The sequence below is a fragment of the Cibotium barometz genome, chromosome 12, assembly GCF_041138505.1.
Source record: "Cibotium barometz isolate CiBa-2024 chromosome 12, ASM4113850v1, whole genome shotgun sequence".
NCBI classification, from domain to species: Eukaryota; Viridiplantae; Streptophyta; class Polypodiopsida; order Cyatheales; family Cibotiaceae; genus Cibotium; species Cibotium barometz.
In genome coordinates, this window is record NC_141057.1 from 1,171,482 (window position 1) to 1,190,000 (window position 18,519).

General features: G+C 50.1%; 1 protein-coding gene across 4 annotated transcripts in view; it reads right to left on the reverse strand.

Annotated features, from left to right (window-relative positions):
• Positions 1-7,841: 7,841 nt before the first annotated feature.
• The window catches only part of LOC147632928 (uncharacterized), a 33,880-nt gene continuing 23,202 nt past the window's right edge, over positions 7,842-18,519 (reverse strand). For 2 of the 4 annotated variants that reach the window (XR_015267066.1, XR_015267067.1), the window contains exons 3-4: positions 8,276-8,406; positions 7,842-8,022 (exon numbers count right to left, since the gene is read on the reverse strand). Coding sequence is in view for 2 of the 4 variants with exons in the window: in XM_086805924.1 (XP_086662050.1) it covers positions 8,396-8,406 (11 nt within the window). In the remaining 2 variants the exon portion in view is untranslated. Of the gene's footprint in view, positions 8,407-18,519 lie in introns of all 4 variants that reach the window. The other 2 variants (XM_086805923.1, XM_086805924.1) reach the window with 1 other exon arrangement.

The window sequence follows — 18,519 nt, forward strand, 5'->3', positions numbered from 1 at the left end:
AATCGAGAAGGGACTTGTTCAAAGTCCTCTTCCTGATCACTAGTTGCTAGGCTTGAAGGATCTGACTCCTTCTTGACTCTCCCTTCCTGTATGGCCTTGTTTCGTCTTCTTTGTCTAGACTTGGAAAAAAATTTGGAGTCCATTGAAACCGTATCATAGGAGTAGTCATGGGCTAGCACTTCAGCTATCTCATGATCTAGGAGTAGTCATGGGCTAGCACTTCAGCTATCTCATGATCTATCTTCATGACGTTTACAATAGGTTTTTTCATTAGATCCTTCTAGCAAGTGCAGAACTCCTCAATTGTGCCTTCAAGGTTTCCACATTTTGCAAGTATTGTTCTGCCCCCCTTAGGCTTGTTGTGTGGCGACTCTCTGGCTCTAATTTTTTCATGGTTTCTTAGATATTTTGAGTAGAGCTTATCTCTTTTCTAGGAGTTCTCTGAGAAGATCTTGGTGTTTTGGAGTGGCAGTTCTCCTTCTTCATCTTCGCTATCTTCATCATCAAAGGAGCTGCTTGGTGCAATACTTGCACTGAAGCCTCTGATTGGGAAAATTTTTGGTTCATCAAAGACTTTTCCCTATTTTTGGTTCCTCCTTCCTTGGTAGAACCAGTTTCTCTATTTTTGGAAGCACTGGGTTATAGTCCTGACTAGAATTATGTCCATACCATTCTCATCTAAAAATTATGTTCCCATGCGTGTAGGACATACATCCATCATAGAGCTAGCAAGTGCATCCAGTTTTCCTCCTCTTCAAGCTTCGCTTCATGATCTGCTAATGAAGCTATGAAAGCTTCATCTTCCAAGTTGCATCTTTTGCCACTTTGTAAACTTACGTGGTGCATGTGTATTAAGTTTGAGCGATCTATTGTATCTAGCCCCAAGTCATCAATAGGTGTTCTGGTGAATGTTGAGATATCGAGCTCAACTAGTGATGCAGACATTGATGACCCACCTGGGTGATAGGTTTCGCACTTATGCCATTGGCATGGTTGGTGAGATTCTTTTGCCACTTTGTCAACTTACGTGGTGCATGTGTATTAAGTCTGAGTGATCTATTTTATCTAGCCCCAAGTCATCAATACGTGTTCTGGTGACTGTTGAGATATCGAGCTCAACTAGTGATGCAGACATTGATAACCCACCTGGGTGATAGGTTTCGCACTTATGCCACTGGCATGGTTGGTGAGATTATGGTTGATATGCTGCTAGTGGATGACAAGCTATGTGACAGCTAGTTATAGCGCCAGCTCATATAGTCGAGTTCACACTATCGGACCAACCACCATTGTATGTTATTATAGGAGATTACTTTCTCGTATATTAAGTACTCTTATCTTTTTAGTTATATGGTTGTAGAGAAGAGAAGAATATTCAGCCGTCCATCTCTCTCTTGCGTCTTGCTCTCTCTTGTGTGTGTATGTCTTGCTCTCTCTTGTGTCTTGCTCTCTCTTGTGTGTGTATGTCTTTCTTGCAAGGAACTCAAGCTCTCCCTCTTGTGTGTGTATATCTTTCTTGCAAGGAACTCAAGCTCTCCCTCTTGTGTGTGTATGTCTTTCTTGCAAGGAACTCAAGCTCTCCCTCTTCCCTACATTCTCTTTAGTGACTTTTTTATACTTATGGTCCTTTAGGTTCATCTTAATGGTATTTCCCTCTTGAGGGAGGTAAATGACATCATATCCCCAATCGTGCATGAATGGTCTTCACAAAATTGCATCGTAATCGGTGAGCCTTCTAAATTCAAAAACAGCAAATGTATGCTTGTAGATCAGGTCACACGATGTTACCTCTACATCCTTCAAGATTCCCAAGCTTCCGTCCACTTAGCTTGAGGACTATTTTGACTCTTCTAAGGGGCTTGCTTCCCCATCTTTGCCACATGTCTTTGGACGCAATGCTTACTCCTGCTTCCCCGTAATGATTGCAATGTGGTGGTCCACTCCTCCCAATTTGATTAGAATGGTAGCGACTAGTTCGTATCATCTCCCAAGATTTTGTCCACTAGCTTGAGGACTATTTTGACTCTTCTAAGGGGCTTCCTTCCCCATATTTGCCACATGTCTTTGGTCACAATGCTTACTCTTTCTCCCCCGTCAACGATCGTAGTGTGGTGGTCCACTCCTTCCAATTTGATTAGAATGGTAGCGTTCATATCATCTCCTTCCTAATACTTCCTGATTACAGTGAGTTAGGGTCCTTGCCTATACCTCTCAATATTCCTTGCCTCCTCGGTAAGTCTTGGGGTATATGTGTTACCTTCTTCATTGACATATACATCATTTGATCCATGACTGGCTGGGGTAACACTGGCTTACTAGGGGTGCCTCAACAAATCAAAAAACATCCTTACAAATACTTAGGATTATTAGTGATTGTGTAGAGACTGCCTAAACCATCCTCATACAACGTTATTCCCTCATTGGTGACTCTAAGCCTCCTTAAGAAGAATCTATTTTAATTACATTAAGGAGTTGACTCCTTAATTACATTAAGGAGTTTTAATTACATTAAGGAGTTGAGTCCTTACTGGCTCTATTAGAGGTCTGGTAGCTTCTTACAATCTCCTAGGCCTTTCTATCTCAATGGCCATGGCTAAAGGTGTTGAAATTTGTGGTGCCATTGAGGGCAAAGACAGGTGAAAAGGATGCACTTGCCATACTTATAAAAAGCATGCCAAAGGAATACGGTGCACTAGTGACTACTCTAAAGAATTTACCTAAACCAACCTTTGAGGGTTGTATTTCATCAATACTTGAAGAAGAGATTCAGTTAAAGAATGGAATACAAAGTAATTCAAGGGAACAAGAATTCTACACCAACAAGGGTATAAAAGAATGCTACCACTGTGGAAGGAAAGGGCACTTTAAAAGTTAATGTAGGCTCAAGCACAAGCCTAAATGTGGACACTGCAAAAACAAGCTCGGACACAAGGAAGAAGAATGTAGACTGAAGAACCAGGAGGGGTGGAGACTTCATCAAGCAAAGAGAATTCTTCGACAAGCATCTCTTCTAAACCAAAGCTACAAAGACAAGCCTCACCACCTTAGCCCATGATTGTTAAAGGTCATTGATGAGAGTAGACCTAGTTCTTTGTATTGTGTTCTCTTATCACACCTGACCACCTGAGAGTAGCAATTTATGCACCCAGGGGGGGTGATGGCATCTTGCATTACCACACTTCACCACCTTGAGTAGCATGTTACACTAAGGGGAAGTGATGGATCTTTTGTAATTCACATCCAACCACCTTGCAGTAGCCTATACATCATGGCACCAAGGGGGGGGGGGGGGGTGTTGAAACTTGTGGTGCCATTGAGGGCAAGGTATGAGAAGAGGACCAAGATCAGGAGCATGCAGCCACATCACACTTGGACATTAGCCCACATGAGCCGCACATATGATAACGTTTCCTGCTCAAACGTTGGGTTTGAGAATGAAGTTGCAATGATTTGGCCCGAGCGTGAATGCATGTCAAGTGCATTCATTATAATTCTAATGCTCATGGACATGCTTATCCTCATCAACAGTAGATATATGGTCAAGATAAGAGGCAGAATATGGTTCGATTTGAGCAGTCTTGGCAACCCAAACGGTTGGGGCACAAGCACCAAAACACGACTTTTTGGACAAAGTTTTGAGGGCTAAAAAGGCAAAATTGACTAAATTACAAATTTCTATCTTTCCCCTATAAGTAGGATCATTAGGCATTCATTAGAAAATATCAAGAGGATCCATTTGCCAGAGTTTGCAAGGCAAAGGACACAGTGGTGGATCAATAGCAAGAGCTTCTCTTGTTCAATTGCAAGTAGAGGACTGCAGGTATCTTTGGTATACATCATGAAGCTGTGAATCAGCAAGATCATTTGCACGAAGCTATGAATCAACAAGATCATTGTATATATAGCATGTTTTGGTAATATACAATAGATTAGGTCTATCTCTCCTCTTCTATGTATCTTCTAAACATAAGATTAGCATTAATCTTCTTTGCTTAGTGTAATCAAGAACACGCTTCCACGATGCATGTCACATTCAGAAGCTCTAGGAGTCTTGATGCAAGAACAATCAACATAGAGAGAGAGAGAGAGAGAGAGAGAGAGAGAGGTGGCTGTGTATTCAGTGTATTCATATAGTACAAAAAGGTACATGTATTGTGGCCCTTGGCCTTCCCAAAAAGGAAACATAATACCTAAATCTAGACTTGCTAACAATGAAGGTACATGTATTGTGGCCCTTGGCCTTCCCAAAAAGGAAACATAATACCTAAATCTAGACTTGCTAACAATGAACAAGGCCAATGCCTTTTATAGGCTCCTGGAACACATAATAACCTGGCCGCCAACTACTACTGGTCAGCCAGGTCCTTTGGACAAATATTGCTAAAAGCTACCGACCACCAGTAAAAGGCTCTCCACACCTGGCTGACTTTATACCTATCCACCTGGATCGGTTTCAGTGCCTGATAAGACTGTAATCATGTCTAAAATTGTGTTTATCTATTGCCCAAATCATGGATTAGCCTAGGGTTAAGCATATCCATGTGCATTCACATGGCATCCCCTTCTGCTAAACTTGATGGCGGTATCCCAACCTTTAACCTTGGATGATTGTCATCATCCCCTGTCTCTACATATGGTCTCCCACATTCGTCATCCTTCCCTTCCTAGTGGCAACCTTTTCACTTAAAACCTTGCCTTAGGTCTCTAAATCCACTCCAAATCTAATGTAGAGATCTGTGCTTCAATTCCACTTTGTCCCCTTGCCTTCTTGCCCTATCTCTGAACATAAACATAAATCCTATTTCTTGAAATTGATCTGGCACCCTTGGCTCCACCCCTTGGATGAACTTCATCCCTTGGAGTGCTCCATAAAAGCTTCTGGGGATCCCGCAACTAACTACCAACTCTCCTGAAACCCTCCCCTTGGGTGTGCCTGACATCAACCAGCTTCTGGGGGTCTTGACACATGCTAAGTTTCTCTCCTTGGACTTGTGCACTTCTTTTGGGACACCAACATCACTTAGCATAGATAAGCCTGATGATGTTGATACAATGTTGCATGGTAACCACACCACCAAAAGATCAAGACCATGGTGATGGTTCCATCCATGCGCGATGCAATAGGGTTGGTGGGACATGGGCAGCAACACTACCTTAGGATCAGCCTCCTGAAGATTTGATACCAATGTCACATACGTCGCAAAGGGTGTTTTTGATTAACACGTGATTCAGAAGATCTAGAGACCGAGCTAGAGAACTTGAAGACCAAATCAGAGAGCTTGGGGAGGATCGATCCAGAAGTGGAGTCTTCAATTCGACCAGAACGAAATCGAGACAAAGGTCTATGAATTACGCCAATGCTCCAAGCTTACTGGGAGGGGATGTCATGCGCATCCGTTTATCCCAATGCTCATGGAAATGCTTATCCTCATCAGCAAATATATGGGCAAGATAAGCGGCAAACTATGGTCCGATTTGAGTAGTCTTGGCAGCACAAATGACGCCCAAAAGTGCCCAAGACATAGCCCAATAGTTGGGACACAAGTTAGACACACTATAAACACAAAATATGACTTTTTTAGATAAAGTTTTGTGGGCTAAAAAGGCAAAATTGACTCAATTACAAATTCCTATTGTTTCCCTATAAATAGATTCACTAGAATCATCATTCAAACATCAAGAGGATCCATTTGTCAGTGTCTACAAGGCAGCAAGGACATAGTGGTGAATCAGCACAAGTGTCTCTTGTCCGATTGTTGCAAGTTGAGGGCTGCCACACACTTAATGTCCCCATGGATTATATCTTGATTTATGAGAATGTATTGCACTTTCACAATTGAACCTAGATGTAGCACATACGACTTTCTTTCACAATTTTGACAATGATCGCTTAGCTTTAGTTTAGTTCTTGTTTCATTTTTAGTTTGTTATTCTATGATTCAATTACTCATGGATTCATTGTAACTTTTGGCCTCATAGACCCTTGCGGTCTATTGCAAACGTTAGTATCTCTCTCTCTCATCAATCTCGAATTCATGAGATCATGGGCTGCCATCGAGGAGCCTCATCCTCACATCAAATTATCGACTTCTCTAGCCATCTTATATCAACCATGATGGGCATCCTGGATGAGCCCTTGCCTAACATACAAGGTTGATTGAGTATTTTTATTAAGGTCTCCCATATGCCATCACTTATTGTACCCTATACCTGGCATAGTCGAATCTAGATTTTTTATCTTGTATAATCTCAATGTCTGAGATCTCAGCTTTTCGTTTTCAAATTTAGCTAACCGTTGCTTTTCTTATTTCATCCATAACAAGACTTCATGGACGCTATGTACACATCATTTTGGTCTCATAGACCTTTGGGGCTTTTGAAGACGCGAATATAACTCTCTCTCTCTCTCTCTCTCTCTCTCTCTCTCTCTCTCTCTCGATACGCGCACACATATATATGTATGTAGGTTTATAATGTATGTGGTTGTGTGTATTTATAGAGAGATCTATTAACATCTACAAAAGACGCGAAGGGCCTATCAAACCATGAATAGTACGACGCCATGGGTATACAGTGCCATTGAAAAACTAAAAAAGAACGTGGATGCTAAAAGTTGACACATGGCTCTACGTGCCTTTTGATGGGAGATGCGACTATGGTGAGAGCATGTCATGTCGTTGAAAAAGCTCATGGATCTATCTATGTCGATGCTCTGGGTCGAGTACATCTAGCACATAAGATGTAGTAGGCTTGCCCACTTAGGACTCCTCTAAGATGCAAATATGGCCCATGTGTATGACTGGTAAGAGCTGATCTTTGATGCGACAGTGTCAGCACAACTAACTGATGTGGATGCTCGTGCCATGAAGAAACCAATGACTGATCTCTCGACGTCTTCTATGAGCTAGCATTGTCTCTCATCCTCTCCATACTACGACCCTATATCCTTTGAGTTCTATCAAGTACATCCCAATACATCTCTAGTCCTCATTCTGGAGATCACATATGTTAGTGGTCTGAAATGCTCTTGAAAGAGTGAGTGAAATATCCCCTATATCTCATAATACGCAAGACATGAACATATAGTGAGCCTCGTCCTCTACCTCCCCTCTGGTGCACACTTTGTGTATCCACCCCCCCTCGCGCGATGTTCTTAGCTCTCCCAATCTCTACTTGGAGGCGATGGGAGGATACTCTGAACTGACCAATCGCGATGTGCATAGCATGTGATGTGGATCTGCATGTACCTCAAAATCTCAAAAGAATCCATCCCTAGTAAGTCTCAAAAAATGCTCCCTATAGAACTCACACTTTGTCTATATCTCTAATGATGGCACACAAGTTTGATGTATGTGTAGGCCGAGTAGATCCAACCAAATGATCATGTTGATCTATTGTGAGAGGTCGTCTGAGGTGTGGGGGGCTTAGGTTGTAATGAAATGGGAAGAGATTATCCATATGCAAACCATCAATAAAATGTTTAGGCGAAATCATTTTTCTCAAAGGGTGTTTAGAAATGTTTCACACATTTCATAGGCTCGAAACGCAATTTTTGTCTCTATGGTCATAGTCAGTGCCATGTCTACAATATAGACTCAGCTCATAAAGATGAACTTGAAACTACGTTAGCATTTATCCAATCTCCACTCCCACGACCATCCGAGCTCATCTTGGGCCCCATTTGGGCCCAGCTATGTCAAGGCAAGGTGTCCAAAAGTTAAGTCTACCTACTCCATTAAGTGTCCAAAACAGTCCATTGCACATCCCATATAAACGTGGGATGATGGGCATGCTGCTCAAACCCTATTTCCCAACCCCCCCCCCCCCCCCAAACAACCTCAAACAAATAACAAGAACTGCTTCAGAACTAGAGATTCTGTTTTCAAACTTCCCACAACTCCAAAGTTCAAAGTCTTAATTGTCAGAGCCACTTCAAAATTTGTTTGATAACCATACTGTATAAGCTTGTGCTCTGTGTGCAACTCTTGTTTAGAAGGCTTTTCTAAGCTTTCAATGTGTCAGCTGTAAAAACATAAACCCCAACCACCTACTCAGTTTCACAAGCAAAAAGCTCAGCTTTTTCAGCAGCCAACCCACCTGTCTACACGTGCAGGCATGCATCCATGTTTACACACATTTGTAAATGAGCACATCCGCACTTATGTATTAGGTACCTAGGCATGTTGTGGGTAGACCAAACTATTTCATGTTTACTCACATCTACCAAACAAATTTGTGCCAAAACCAATGCAAAGCTTCAAACTACCATCCCTACTTGATGGTTGAAAAGCCTTGTGAAGGCTCATCTTCACATGGCTTTAAGATTAAAGCCTGTCCTGCTGACTTCTGTTGTTCAGCCACCTCCCCAAGACCGACAAGTACAATGGTCCTTGAATTACCTCATAGCTGAAAGTATCATGAACAAAATACAAGAGATGAGGACACACACCAACCAATGCTACACAAATGAGATCATGTCTACATTAAATGCATATCACACATGACTTTGAGATCTCAACAATTTTTCTATGAATTTGATATTTCACTTCAAAGTTCTGACATTAAATGAGCAAATTGATGCAGCTATGTCTCACTCCTAGAAGCTCCATTTAAAAAAACTGCCTATGAAGATGGTTGAAGATATAGATAAAGTTGTGAAACCACGCGTGGGTGCCGATGAGACTGTGGCAAACTGAACATCCTTTCAAAGGCAGAACTTTTTTTTTCCTCAGGAAAGAGATCTCCTTCTCCTCCGCCTCTCTTCTCTCCCCCGCCACCTCTCCCCCCTCCGCCTTCTCCTCCGCAGCGCGTCTCTTCCCCTCCGCCTTCTCCCTCTCCTCCCCTTCCGTCTCGCCCCTCCCCCCACCGCTAGCTCCCCCCCGCCTCAGCTCCCCCCTCCCCCCCCCCCCCCCCCCCCCCCCCCCCCCCCCCGCCCCCGCTATCCTGTAGCCCTCCGCCTCTCCTTTTCCTCGCAGGGCTGTGTCCCTCCCGTTGGTGACCCCGGTTTCTGGCCTTTTCCCTCTGGAGGACTCCATGGAAGCCGCTCCGACTACCCCTGCCGATTCCGGTCTCCGTCTGGAGTTCACAGCTGAAGATCTTCAGTTGTTTGTTTCCACAGTATCCGCTCTTGAGGCCTCCTCCTTGGTCTGCAAGATAGTGGGTAGCCGTCCGATGCGGAGAGAGCTTCGCAACCTTCTGCAAGGCAGCCTTGTTGGCGTGCCCGCCAAGATCGTCAGCGTAGATTTTTTGGGACGTGGCTACTACCAGGTGGATTTCGAGTCCCCCCAGGCAGCTCAGATGGTGCTGGCTCGGAGCCCCATTGCCCTCCGCTCATCCCGGGCGTTCCTGGCGCGATGGACTCATGGTTTCGACCCCGCTTCTGACCCGCTAGCAGGCGCGACAGGTTTCCCCGTCACTATCTGCTTTCCTTGACTCCGTAGGGAGTACTTGCCCCTCTTGTCATCCATTGGCAAGGCGTTCGGGCAGGTGGTGGAGACGCCTCAGTCAGCGGCTTCAGTGATTGCTCGGGCAGCAGGACTCCCGGCCATTCGTGTTGTGGTTCCGTCACCGGAGTCCCTCCCGAAGACGATCCTCCTCCCTTGTCTTTCTGGAGGACATCTGATACAGCGCGTGGAGTATTCAGGCCTCCCCGGCCAGTGTTACACATGTCGGGAGATGGGCCATCTCGCACGCGCCTGTCCCCACAAGGGGGCTCTTCCTTCACGCTATGCCGCCTCTGGACCCCCTGCAGGAGACCCAAGGGGTGGCCATCCACCTCAGAGACCGGACATCCCTGGCTCGCCACAGCAGGCGCCATCATCTGACGAGCAGGTCCCGGCGGAGGATGCCGCGCAGACCCAGGAGGCTGGCGGATGGCAGGAGGTTCGCCGGCGGAAACGCCCGGCCCGCAGGGACCGTCGCAGACGCCAGCAGGCAGCACAGGCTGGCGGACAGGCGACTCCGGCTAGCGTACAGGCACCTACCCGCCAGCAGGTCCCACCCCGATGGACGAGGATTCAGACTCGGTGCCCGTTGAGGCCGCTGGTGGAGCCTCCCACGTGGAGACCCCGCTCCCGCCTCCCCCCGCGGGGGCCCCGCCCCCTCCTTGGAGCAGATTCCTGAGGATCCCGGGCCGCACTCTGCGACCCCCGGCTCCCCTTCCCCTCACCCGGAGAGCACTCCTTCCACCCCCCCCTCCCCCCCCAGCCCCCCCCCTCCCGCCTCCCCCGGCGGCCCCCCCTGACACCTATCCTCTGGCAGATGCCTCTCCATCCTCTCCTCGCTCTCCCCCCTCCTCGCCGCGAGCCCCCATCCCTCCCTCGGCCTCTCCAGGATACTTCGCCAGACCACCCTCTGCCCCGGGGCAGCGCAGCTGGGTAGGCCAGAGTTCAGTCCAGCGGCTGTTCCACCGCCACTTCGGGCCGGTGGAGACGGCGATCCTAGCTTCGCTCGCCACAGAGTTCTCTCCAGCCTCCCCTGGGGGGCCCCCGCGAGTGATGGGGCTACCAGTGGATTACGGTTTTTTCAGGTGTCTCCAGCTGGATGCTGGCCCGTTCGAGACACTGGTCGCGCCCTTGCAAGTTTGCGTGGTGTGCCATCCCTCTCGTTCTCCTTCAGTGGTGAGCAGCATGGTGGCCTTCTCCGTTCCTCTCAGTGTTGCCCCAGACAGAGCATGGGATTGCAACTCTATAGAGGAAGTTTTGAGTGATCAGATACTGGAGTTTTCTCACCACTTCAGTGACTTGGGGCTCACGGACCTATTGCGGACCCGATTACACTCAGCCCGCATGAGCTTGTTTGGTATAGGAGACTGGCGGGCGGATCCGGTCCACACCTCAATTGAGGCGGTGCTACTGATTCTCCTCCATGCCGCCCCGAGGGTGCAGCCTACCTTTAGATACATATATGCAGAGGATTGGTCTCACGCCTATGCCCTGGACAGGGCCAAGGCGGAGTGGGGCTGGACACAGAGACAGGTCACCCTCTTTTTGGAGAGACTCCGCACCCAGACAGACAGTGACTATTCTCCCTCCAAGCCGGCGCCCAAGACTCACAGAGTGGAGGGCAGATCATCCGGGCCGGCTGAGAGGGGTGAGCCAGTGGCGGCTGCTTCACTTGCCATAGCTCATCCATGAGGATCCTCTCATGGAACATCCAGGGTCTCGGGACATCGCTGCTACATTGGTCGGGGCAGACTTCGCCAGGAGATCCAGAGGGCTCTCGTTGGAGGACCCATAGATATCCTTTTCATCCAATAGCACCACCTTTCTGCCGGGCGTACCCGCACCTGCGGGAAGATCTTGCCAGGCAGGAGTCACACTTTTTGGTCACCGGCATATGGCTCCCAGGGGAACCAGGGTGGAGTATGCATCTCAGTCAGCGAGCAGCTTCTATCCGAGGTTGTGGACTCTGGCACGCTGGTCCAGGGTCGAGCGCAGTGGATCATCCTTCGGGTTGGGGAAGACCGCATTGGCTTCCTCAACTTCTACGCCCCTAATGGGGCGACCAGGAGAGCCGAGTTCTGGAGCACCATTAGGCAGTCCCTCCCCTTGGCAGACCACTGGTGCCTAGGAGGGGATTGCAACATGCTAGAGGATGCAGAGGACAAGATGGGGGGCAGCCAGGAGACCATTCATGGGCCGGAGCTCGCTGCCTGGGAGGAACTAGTGCTGCAGGTGAGAGGCCAGGATCCGTGGACTCTCCCAGAGTTTGGCAGGTTGCAGGGGAGTCTATCTTTCTCGCGCTCGGATAGACGGGCCACAGGAGTTAACCTTTCCCGCATCGACAGGTTTTACATTGATGAGTGGGCTTGTGATAGAGGTGGCACTGTGGGCATACTTGCAGGCTTCTCGTTTTCAGACCACTTTCCAGTGCTTCTCCAGATCGAGGACCCTACAAGAGGAGAGCGGGGCCAGAGCGTCCGGATTCCAGATTGTCTCATAGAGGAGCCCGAGATTGCGATCAGAGTTGAGCAGGTCTGGCAGGAGCTGCAGTTCAGGAGAGGATCGGCAGCCAGCGATCTTGCCAGTGGCTTGCAGGAGATCAGTCGGATGCTCAGACAGGCTGCCTTGGACCGTCTGGAGGCCTTCAGAGAGCAGGAGAGGAGCCTACGGAGGAGCCTAGCGTCCCTCCAGAGACTCCAGGAGAGGGATCCTACGAGCCCTTGGATCTCAGAGCAGATGGAGTCAGCTCGCACTGAGATCAGATCCATCGAGGAGAGGAGGGTGGAGTTCCGATTCCATGCTCGGGCTTCTTTTTGGACACAGGCTGGAGATAGAGTGACTCGAGATTTCTTTGAGGCGACAGGGCCTCGCTTCAGACGAGAGGGTCTCAGGCGTCTTCGGCAGGCTGATGGCCAGGTTGTGGTGGATCCCCCCAGGGTTCGGGCGATAGCCACAGATTTTTACAGGGATCTTCTCTCTGCTGAGCCAGCAGATGACAGGGTGAGAGGCTCGGGAGGCAGTCTGGAGCTTCACGAGACCGGTTGTGCCGGCCCATTTGCAGCACTCCCTTCTCTCCCCCTTCTCGGATACGGAACTGGAGGAGGCTCTTCAGGCATTACCTCGGGGCAAATGCCCAAGAGAGGACGGTCTCTCGGTGGCTTTCTTATAGAGGTACTGGGGCCTCTTACATAGGGGCTTCAGATTGGCATTCCAGGAGATTATGGAGTCAGGAGTCATGCCGGACAGCATGGCAGAGGGGTTGATTCACTTGATCCCCAAAGAGGGAGGAGACAGACTGGAGATTAGACAGTGGAGACCGATCACCTTGCTAGGCACGGCCTACAAGGTCCTAGCTAAGGCGATCAGCAAGCGGCTTCAGCCTCACCTTCCGGACATCATCCACTCCACGCAGACAGGCTTCATCCAGGATAGGAGCATTCTGGATAACATCTTCTCTTTCTGGGAGGCTACGGCTTTGGCTAGATTTCGGCAGGAGGATCTGGCAGTGCTCCTCGACTTCGAGAAGGCATATGATCGGGTAGACTGGGCCTTCTTGGAAGGCACTATGGAGAGGATGGGCTTCCCCCTTCAGTGGATCCGTGGGGTCTCTGCACTCTACACATCGGCTCATAGTCAGGTGCTGATACAGGGCGTGCGCGGAGAGAGGTTCCAGCTCTCGCGCTCGGTGCGGCAGGGATGCCCCTTGGCGCCCTTTCTTTTTCTTTTTGTGGCGGAGGCCATGAGCACTTTTTTGACGGCGCAGGATACAGGTTTGCGGGGCCTCCAGCTTCCCATCCGCACCTCGGAGGAGCTCCTAGACTCGGAGTTTGCGGATGACACTGTTGTCTATCTTCAGGGAGGTGAGGAGAACCTCCGCCGCTTCGCCTCAGCCATGGACAGGTTTTGCAAAGCTTCGGGCGCTTTGATCAACTGGCACAAGTCGTGTGGGTTGTGGGTCAGTTCTATGCCCCCCCCGACTTGGAGGCCAATTGATGGTTTTCAGTGGCTGCCCCCCGACACTACAGTGCGTTATTTGGGATGCTATGTGGGCATTGACATATCTCCGGAGCAGCAGATAGCCCCCCTTCTTCTGAGCATTCGGAAGAAGCTTCTGTATTGGAGTACCGCTCGTTTATCTCTGGCTGGCCGAGTAGTTGTGGCCAACCAGGTTCTGCTTGCTACCATGTGGTACATCACTTCTTGCTGGGCCTTCTCTCGGGCGTGCATTGGCCAGGTGCAGAGGCTCATCAGGAACTTTCTTTGGTCCGGTGGCGACGGGCGGCCCGCCAGGGCCAAGGTGGCATGGGCTGTGATCACTCAGCCGAGGGAGAGAGGCAGCCTGGGCATTGTTGATCCTATTTGCCAAAGCCGAGCCTTGCTTGGCAAGTTGGTAGTTCGTGGCCTCCTGCCAGGCGCTGAGCCGTGGAAGGAGTTTCTCGTTTCCAGGATGCTTAGCCGCACTCCTTCTCTTAGCGGCCCTTGGACCCCCAGCATCAGGTGGATCTTTACAGAGCAGCGATCCAGAGGAGTGGGCCTTGGCTTCGAGGAGCGTTTTGCAGCTAGCCTTCTGAGGGCCTGGGCGCATCTGAGGCCGTCACTCTTCCAGACTCCCCCGGGCACTGATGAGGAGCGCCTGAGGCAGCCATTGATCTGGAACCCCTTGATTCAACTTCGCAGTGGCCATATGGTTGGATCGCGGTCTCACGTGTCGTGGGGCCCGTTGAGCTCCGGCCCAGCCCAGTCCCTAGACGACTGGATATGTTTTCAGCAGCTGCCTCTAGAGGCTCAGGAGAGGAGACTCAGTGGGATGAGGGGCAGAGAGTTGATGAGACAGGACATTGAGGCGGCCATCTCCCGGGAGTGGCGGACCCCAGTACAGGACCCTCCACCTCCACAGTGGATGGGTGTCTTTACTCGGCATGAGATCCTTCTAGCGGTCTGCGGCACAGCGGAGAGAGTCGCCCCACTCACTTTTGAGGTGGGAGAGGGTGGCCAGCTTCAGAGGACACGACTAGATTTGGATGGGCTCCAGGGTTGTATTCTTCAGAGGGTGCGGGTGGTCGGCTTTCATCAGAGACAGTGGCATGTAGACCCCTCACCGGCCTCGATAGGGGAGGACTGTTCTTGGAGATTATGGGCTTGGGACAGCAGGCCTCTTATTCGCCTTCAGTGGGATCCAGGTGAGTGGTTTTGGCGAGATCCCTACTCGGCCTCTACCAGCCCAGGCATCCCCTTTTTTCAGTACACAGCGAGGCTGGGGCGGTGGATTCAGAGGCACAGGATAGCGAGCACCCCGGCGGCGGCCGAGCATTGGCGGCAACAGGGGCTCTCCCCTGCCTCTCTTAGGGACTTCTGCAGCGCCTTTGGGCCAGCTTCCAGCCCCGGAAGGTGACGCTTTTTCTCTGGCTCACAGCGCATAGAGGACTGGCTGTGGGGGCTTGGCTAGCTTTTGGCAGACACCCAGCGTCCTGCCCTCGGTGCGGCCATGCACAGGAGTCGCAGCGGCACTGCTTATGGGATTGCCCACAGGCACAGCAGGTCTGGTAGCGCGCTCTCAGGATGGTTTTTGCAGGCTCACCAGGTGAGATGCTAGTGACGTGGGGTGCGGTGGCTTGGGCCACGGACAGCGGCCCGGCCCTTGGATATGAGGTCCCTGGCAGTGCGACCATCCAGGTCTCTGACAGGGCGATGGCGGTGGTTCCGACGCCAGACTTCTCTTCGGCAGCCCCTCAGGAGGGGGTCGGCGGGCACAGATGGGAGATGATCAGCAGCATGACGGCTTGGCACATATGGAGAGCCCGATGCAGGGAGGCCATTGACCGCCAGGCGACTCCACCGGCGGAGGTCATACAGGCCCTCTGGGTGGACATCATTCACACCTTGAGAGGACACTGGGGGAAACTCCAGGGCGACTCAGATCGCATGAGAGGGCGCCGCAAGGCTTTCCTCCGCACTTGGCAGCCTGGCCCTTTCCTCACCGCGAGGGGCGAGGATGTCACTTGGCACTATAGGCCTCCAGTTTGGCTTTTCTCACCTCCCACATGTACTACTAGGTAGCCCCCCCCCAGAGAGCGGCCAGCCACGGAGGTAGAGCTCCGGTGTTCACTGTGTTTTTTTCCCTCCTTGCGAGGTGAGCTTTGTAGCCTTATGGCATTTTCTCATTAACTAATAGAAGGATCGTTTTTCCGGGAAAAAAAGAAAACAGCCATGCTGGCTAAATACAAACTCAGCTCCATAATAGAGATAATCAAGAAAACTGAGAAAAAAGGGGGAAGGATGCTCTTCTCCCCCAGGTGGTCGCTATAGGTGGAGAAGGCTCCTCCCCCGGGTGGGTGATCTGGGAGGAGAAGGCTACCTCATACAATGTTGGGGGGGGGGGGGGGGGGACAACCACATAGGTGGTCTATAATGCCAAGTGGGCTCACCACCACTCTTACAGAGAAAGGCCTATAATCCGCAGGAAGGCCTCATAGCGCATCTACATGCGATCGGAGCCACCCTGAAGCTTTTCCCCCAATGTCCACGGAGCCAGATACTCCATATGGACTCCGCTGGCGGGGTGAGGGTGCCCTCAATGGCCTCACAACACCAGGTTCTCCAAATATGCCAAGCAGCAATACTCCTGCAAACCTCCCATCTCTCGTAAGAATCAGGAGTCCAATGATTAGAAGAGGGATCACAACACCAGGTTCTCCAAATATGCCACCGAACAATACTCCTGCAAACCTCCCATCTCTGGTAAGAATCAGGAGTCCAATGATTAGAAGAGGGATCTAGAACTGGAACTACAGAGAGACGGAGATGAGAGACCTACAGGGCAAGGCCCCCACCGTCGTCCTCATATGCCATGGCGGCCTCGGCCTCAATGACCCAAGTAATTGTGCGTGGGGCGCGTGCAGGTGTGGGGGGGGGGGGGTGAAAATGTAGAGAATCCTATGACAAACCTACTGAGCCTTCGGGCAATCCCAAAGGCAATGTCACTGGGACTCCAAAACACGGCCACACCTCGAACAAACTGTTGGCCTACCCAAGCTCCAATGTGCCAACTGTCATAGAAACAGAGCGATCTTTCGTGGCCGAAAATTATCCCATAGCCTCTTCCAAAAATCTGAGAGAAACTGAGGGAAGCCCTGAGACTGCCAGTGCTCCGCTACTCTTGGAGTGCCCTTGATCATGGGCATCTGCACCCTGCAGCCCAACCGTGCAGTGTAAGCAAAGAAAGGGGTGCCGGGAGCCTCCTCTCTATCAAAGGGATCGTGCCATGGCTACTGAAGGGTCGGCCTGAGGTGATCCCAAGCTCGCAGGAGGCTAGCTGCAAATGTGTCCTGAAATGCAGGACTAAAGCCACGAGCCCGCATCTCCGTGAAAATCACTCTCGTACTCTAGGGCAGGGACCTCCCAAAATGAAGGTGCAGGGAGAGATCTGGGCTAGGAAAAAGTCCTTCCAGGGCTCAATATCCGAAAGTAGTCCATGAGCTATCAACTTGGCCAAAAGGGCATGGCTCTAAATAGAGGGGTCGATGATGCCCAAGCCCCTCTGTGTCATGGCTGGATTATCACTCACTAGCCACAACTTGGCTGTCTGTTCAGCGATTGCTCGCATCATCTGCTGGAACATGTCTGTGACACTCAAGCCCGGTGCCTAGCTGGGCTGCCTGGTGCACTCTAGTCCCATGGTTCTTGGTCTCTCTCGTCGTCGAAGCTCGCCATAGCAAGAAAATGCAATTCCTTTCCGGAACGCAATCTGACCATCCACTTTCTGTGTGGGAGACGTCCAGAGGCTTCTAGAAGCTGAAAACCAACCATCCTTCGAGGGACAGGAGTCACTCCGAAAGGGGTAGTCCACCGGCGTCTAAAAACCAACCACACGAGCGAGAAAAAATTCTAGTTTCTTTGCTAAATCCTTGTACTTGAAGTAGGCTCTGATACCACTGTAACATGCGGAAGCTTCGGAGAAGAATCGGTAACTTCAATACTCAGAAATCAACACTCTTTTCGCGACGGATATTAACGCACAAACTAAAAGGAGAAGTGCAGAAAGTAGAGAGAGAAAGAAAGAAAGAAAGAAAGAAAGAAAGATTTTATTAACGTCTTCCAAAAGACCGAACTCGGCCTATGAGACAAATCGGAGTACTTGTATGGGGTATCCTCTGTCATCCCAACAAAATGAAAAAGTATTGAATAAAAAAGCTGAATCTGGGTGTGCAGGGGATGGAGCTCTATTACTAGGAGAATGCAAAGCTATATGCATGGAGTATACAATCATGATATGCAACCTAGCTAGCTCCATCCTGTACCATACTGGGGGTATAAAATGGTATACATGAGTGAAGGGGGTGTCCACAGCTCCCTGAAGAACATGCCTGGGTGTGCTCTGAAGCGAGCCAGTCGCTCCACACTGTCTCTGGTATAGGCGTGGTGTCCGAAAGCCAGGTGTCCTCTGTCTCCTGCGGGCTCTGAGTGTCTCTGCTCTCTGGAGAGTAATTCCCTGCCGTGTAGGGGCTGGGAGGGGTATGGATCTCTGAAAAAAATGTAGTAATCTGTGTCTGTCGCCCCCCCTCTGGAGCTGTCTGAGCCTGTAATAATGTCTCTCTGTGGTGCTGTATGTCTAGAATGTATCTCCCCAGTATGCGCTGGTCTGCTGTCTCAAAGATCTGGCGTAGGGAATGTGGCTCTCTGAATAAAATGGGATATCTCTCTCTGATGGCTATATATGCTCTGCATCTGCATACATAATGCTCCTCACTCTCCACCTCCTCTCTGCACAATCTGCATACCCTCTCCTCTCGGGGGATCCGTGCTGCTCTGCCAGTCTCAATCTCCAATCGGTGTGATGAAACTTTGAGCTGACCAATAGCCACTCGGGAGCCGTGTGGTAAAAAGCCCTCCATGTATCTAGGCCTCTCTATAAATCCATCATCAGTGATACTCATGAAGTGATCTCTGTAGTATAGCATCTTCGGTGGAAGAGGCTGTGTAGGCGATATCCATGTCTCTCGTGTATAGAGCTGCCATAGACCCTTTCTCAATACTCTGTTCCTCTCACTATGAGAGAGACGGATATGTGGTGCATCCC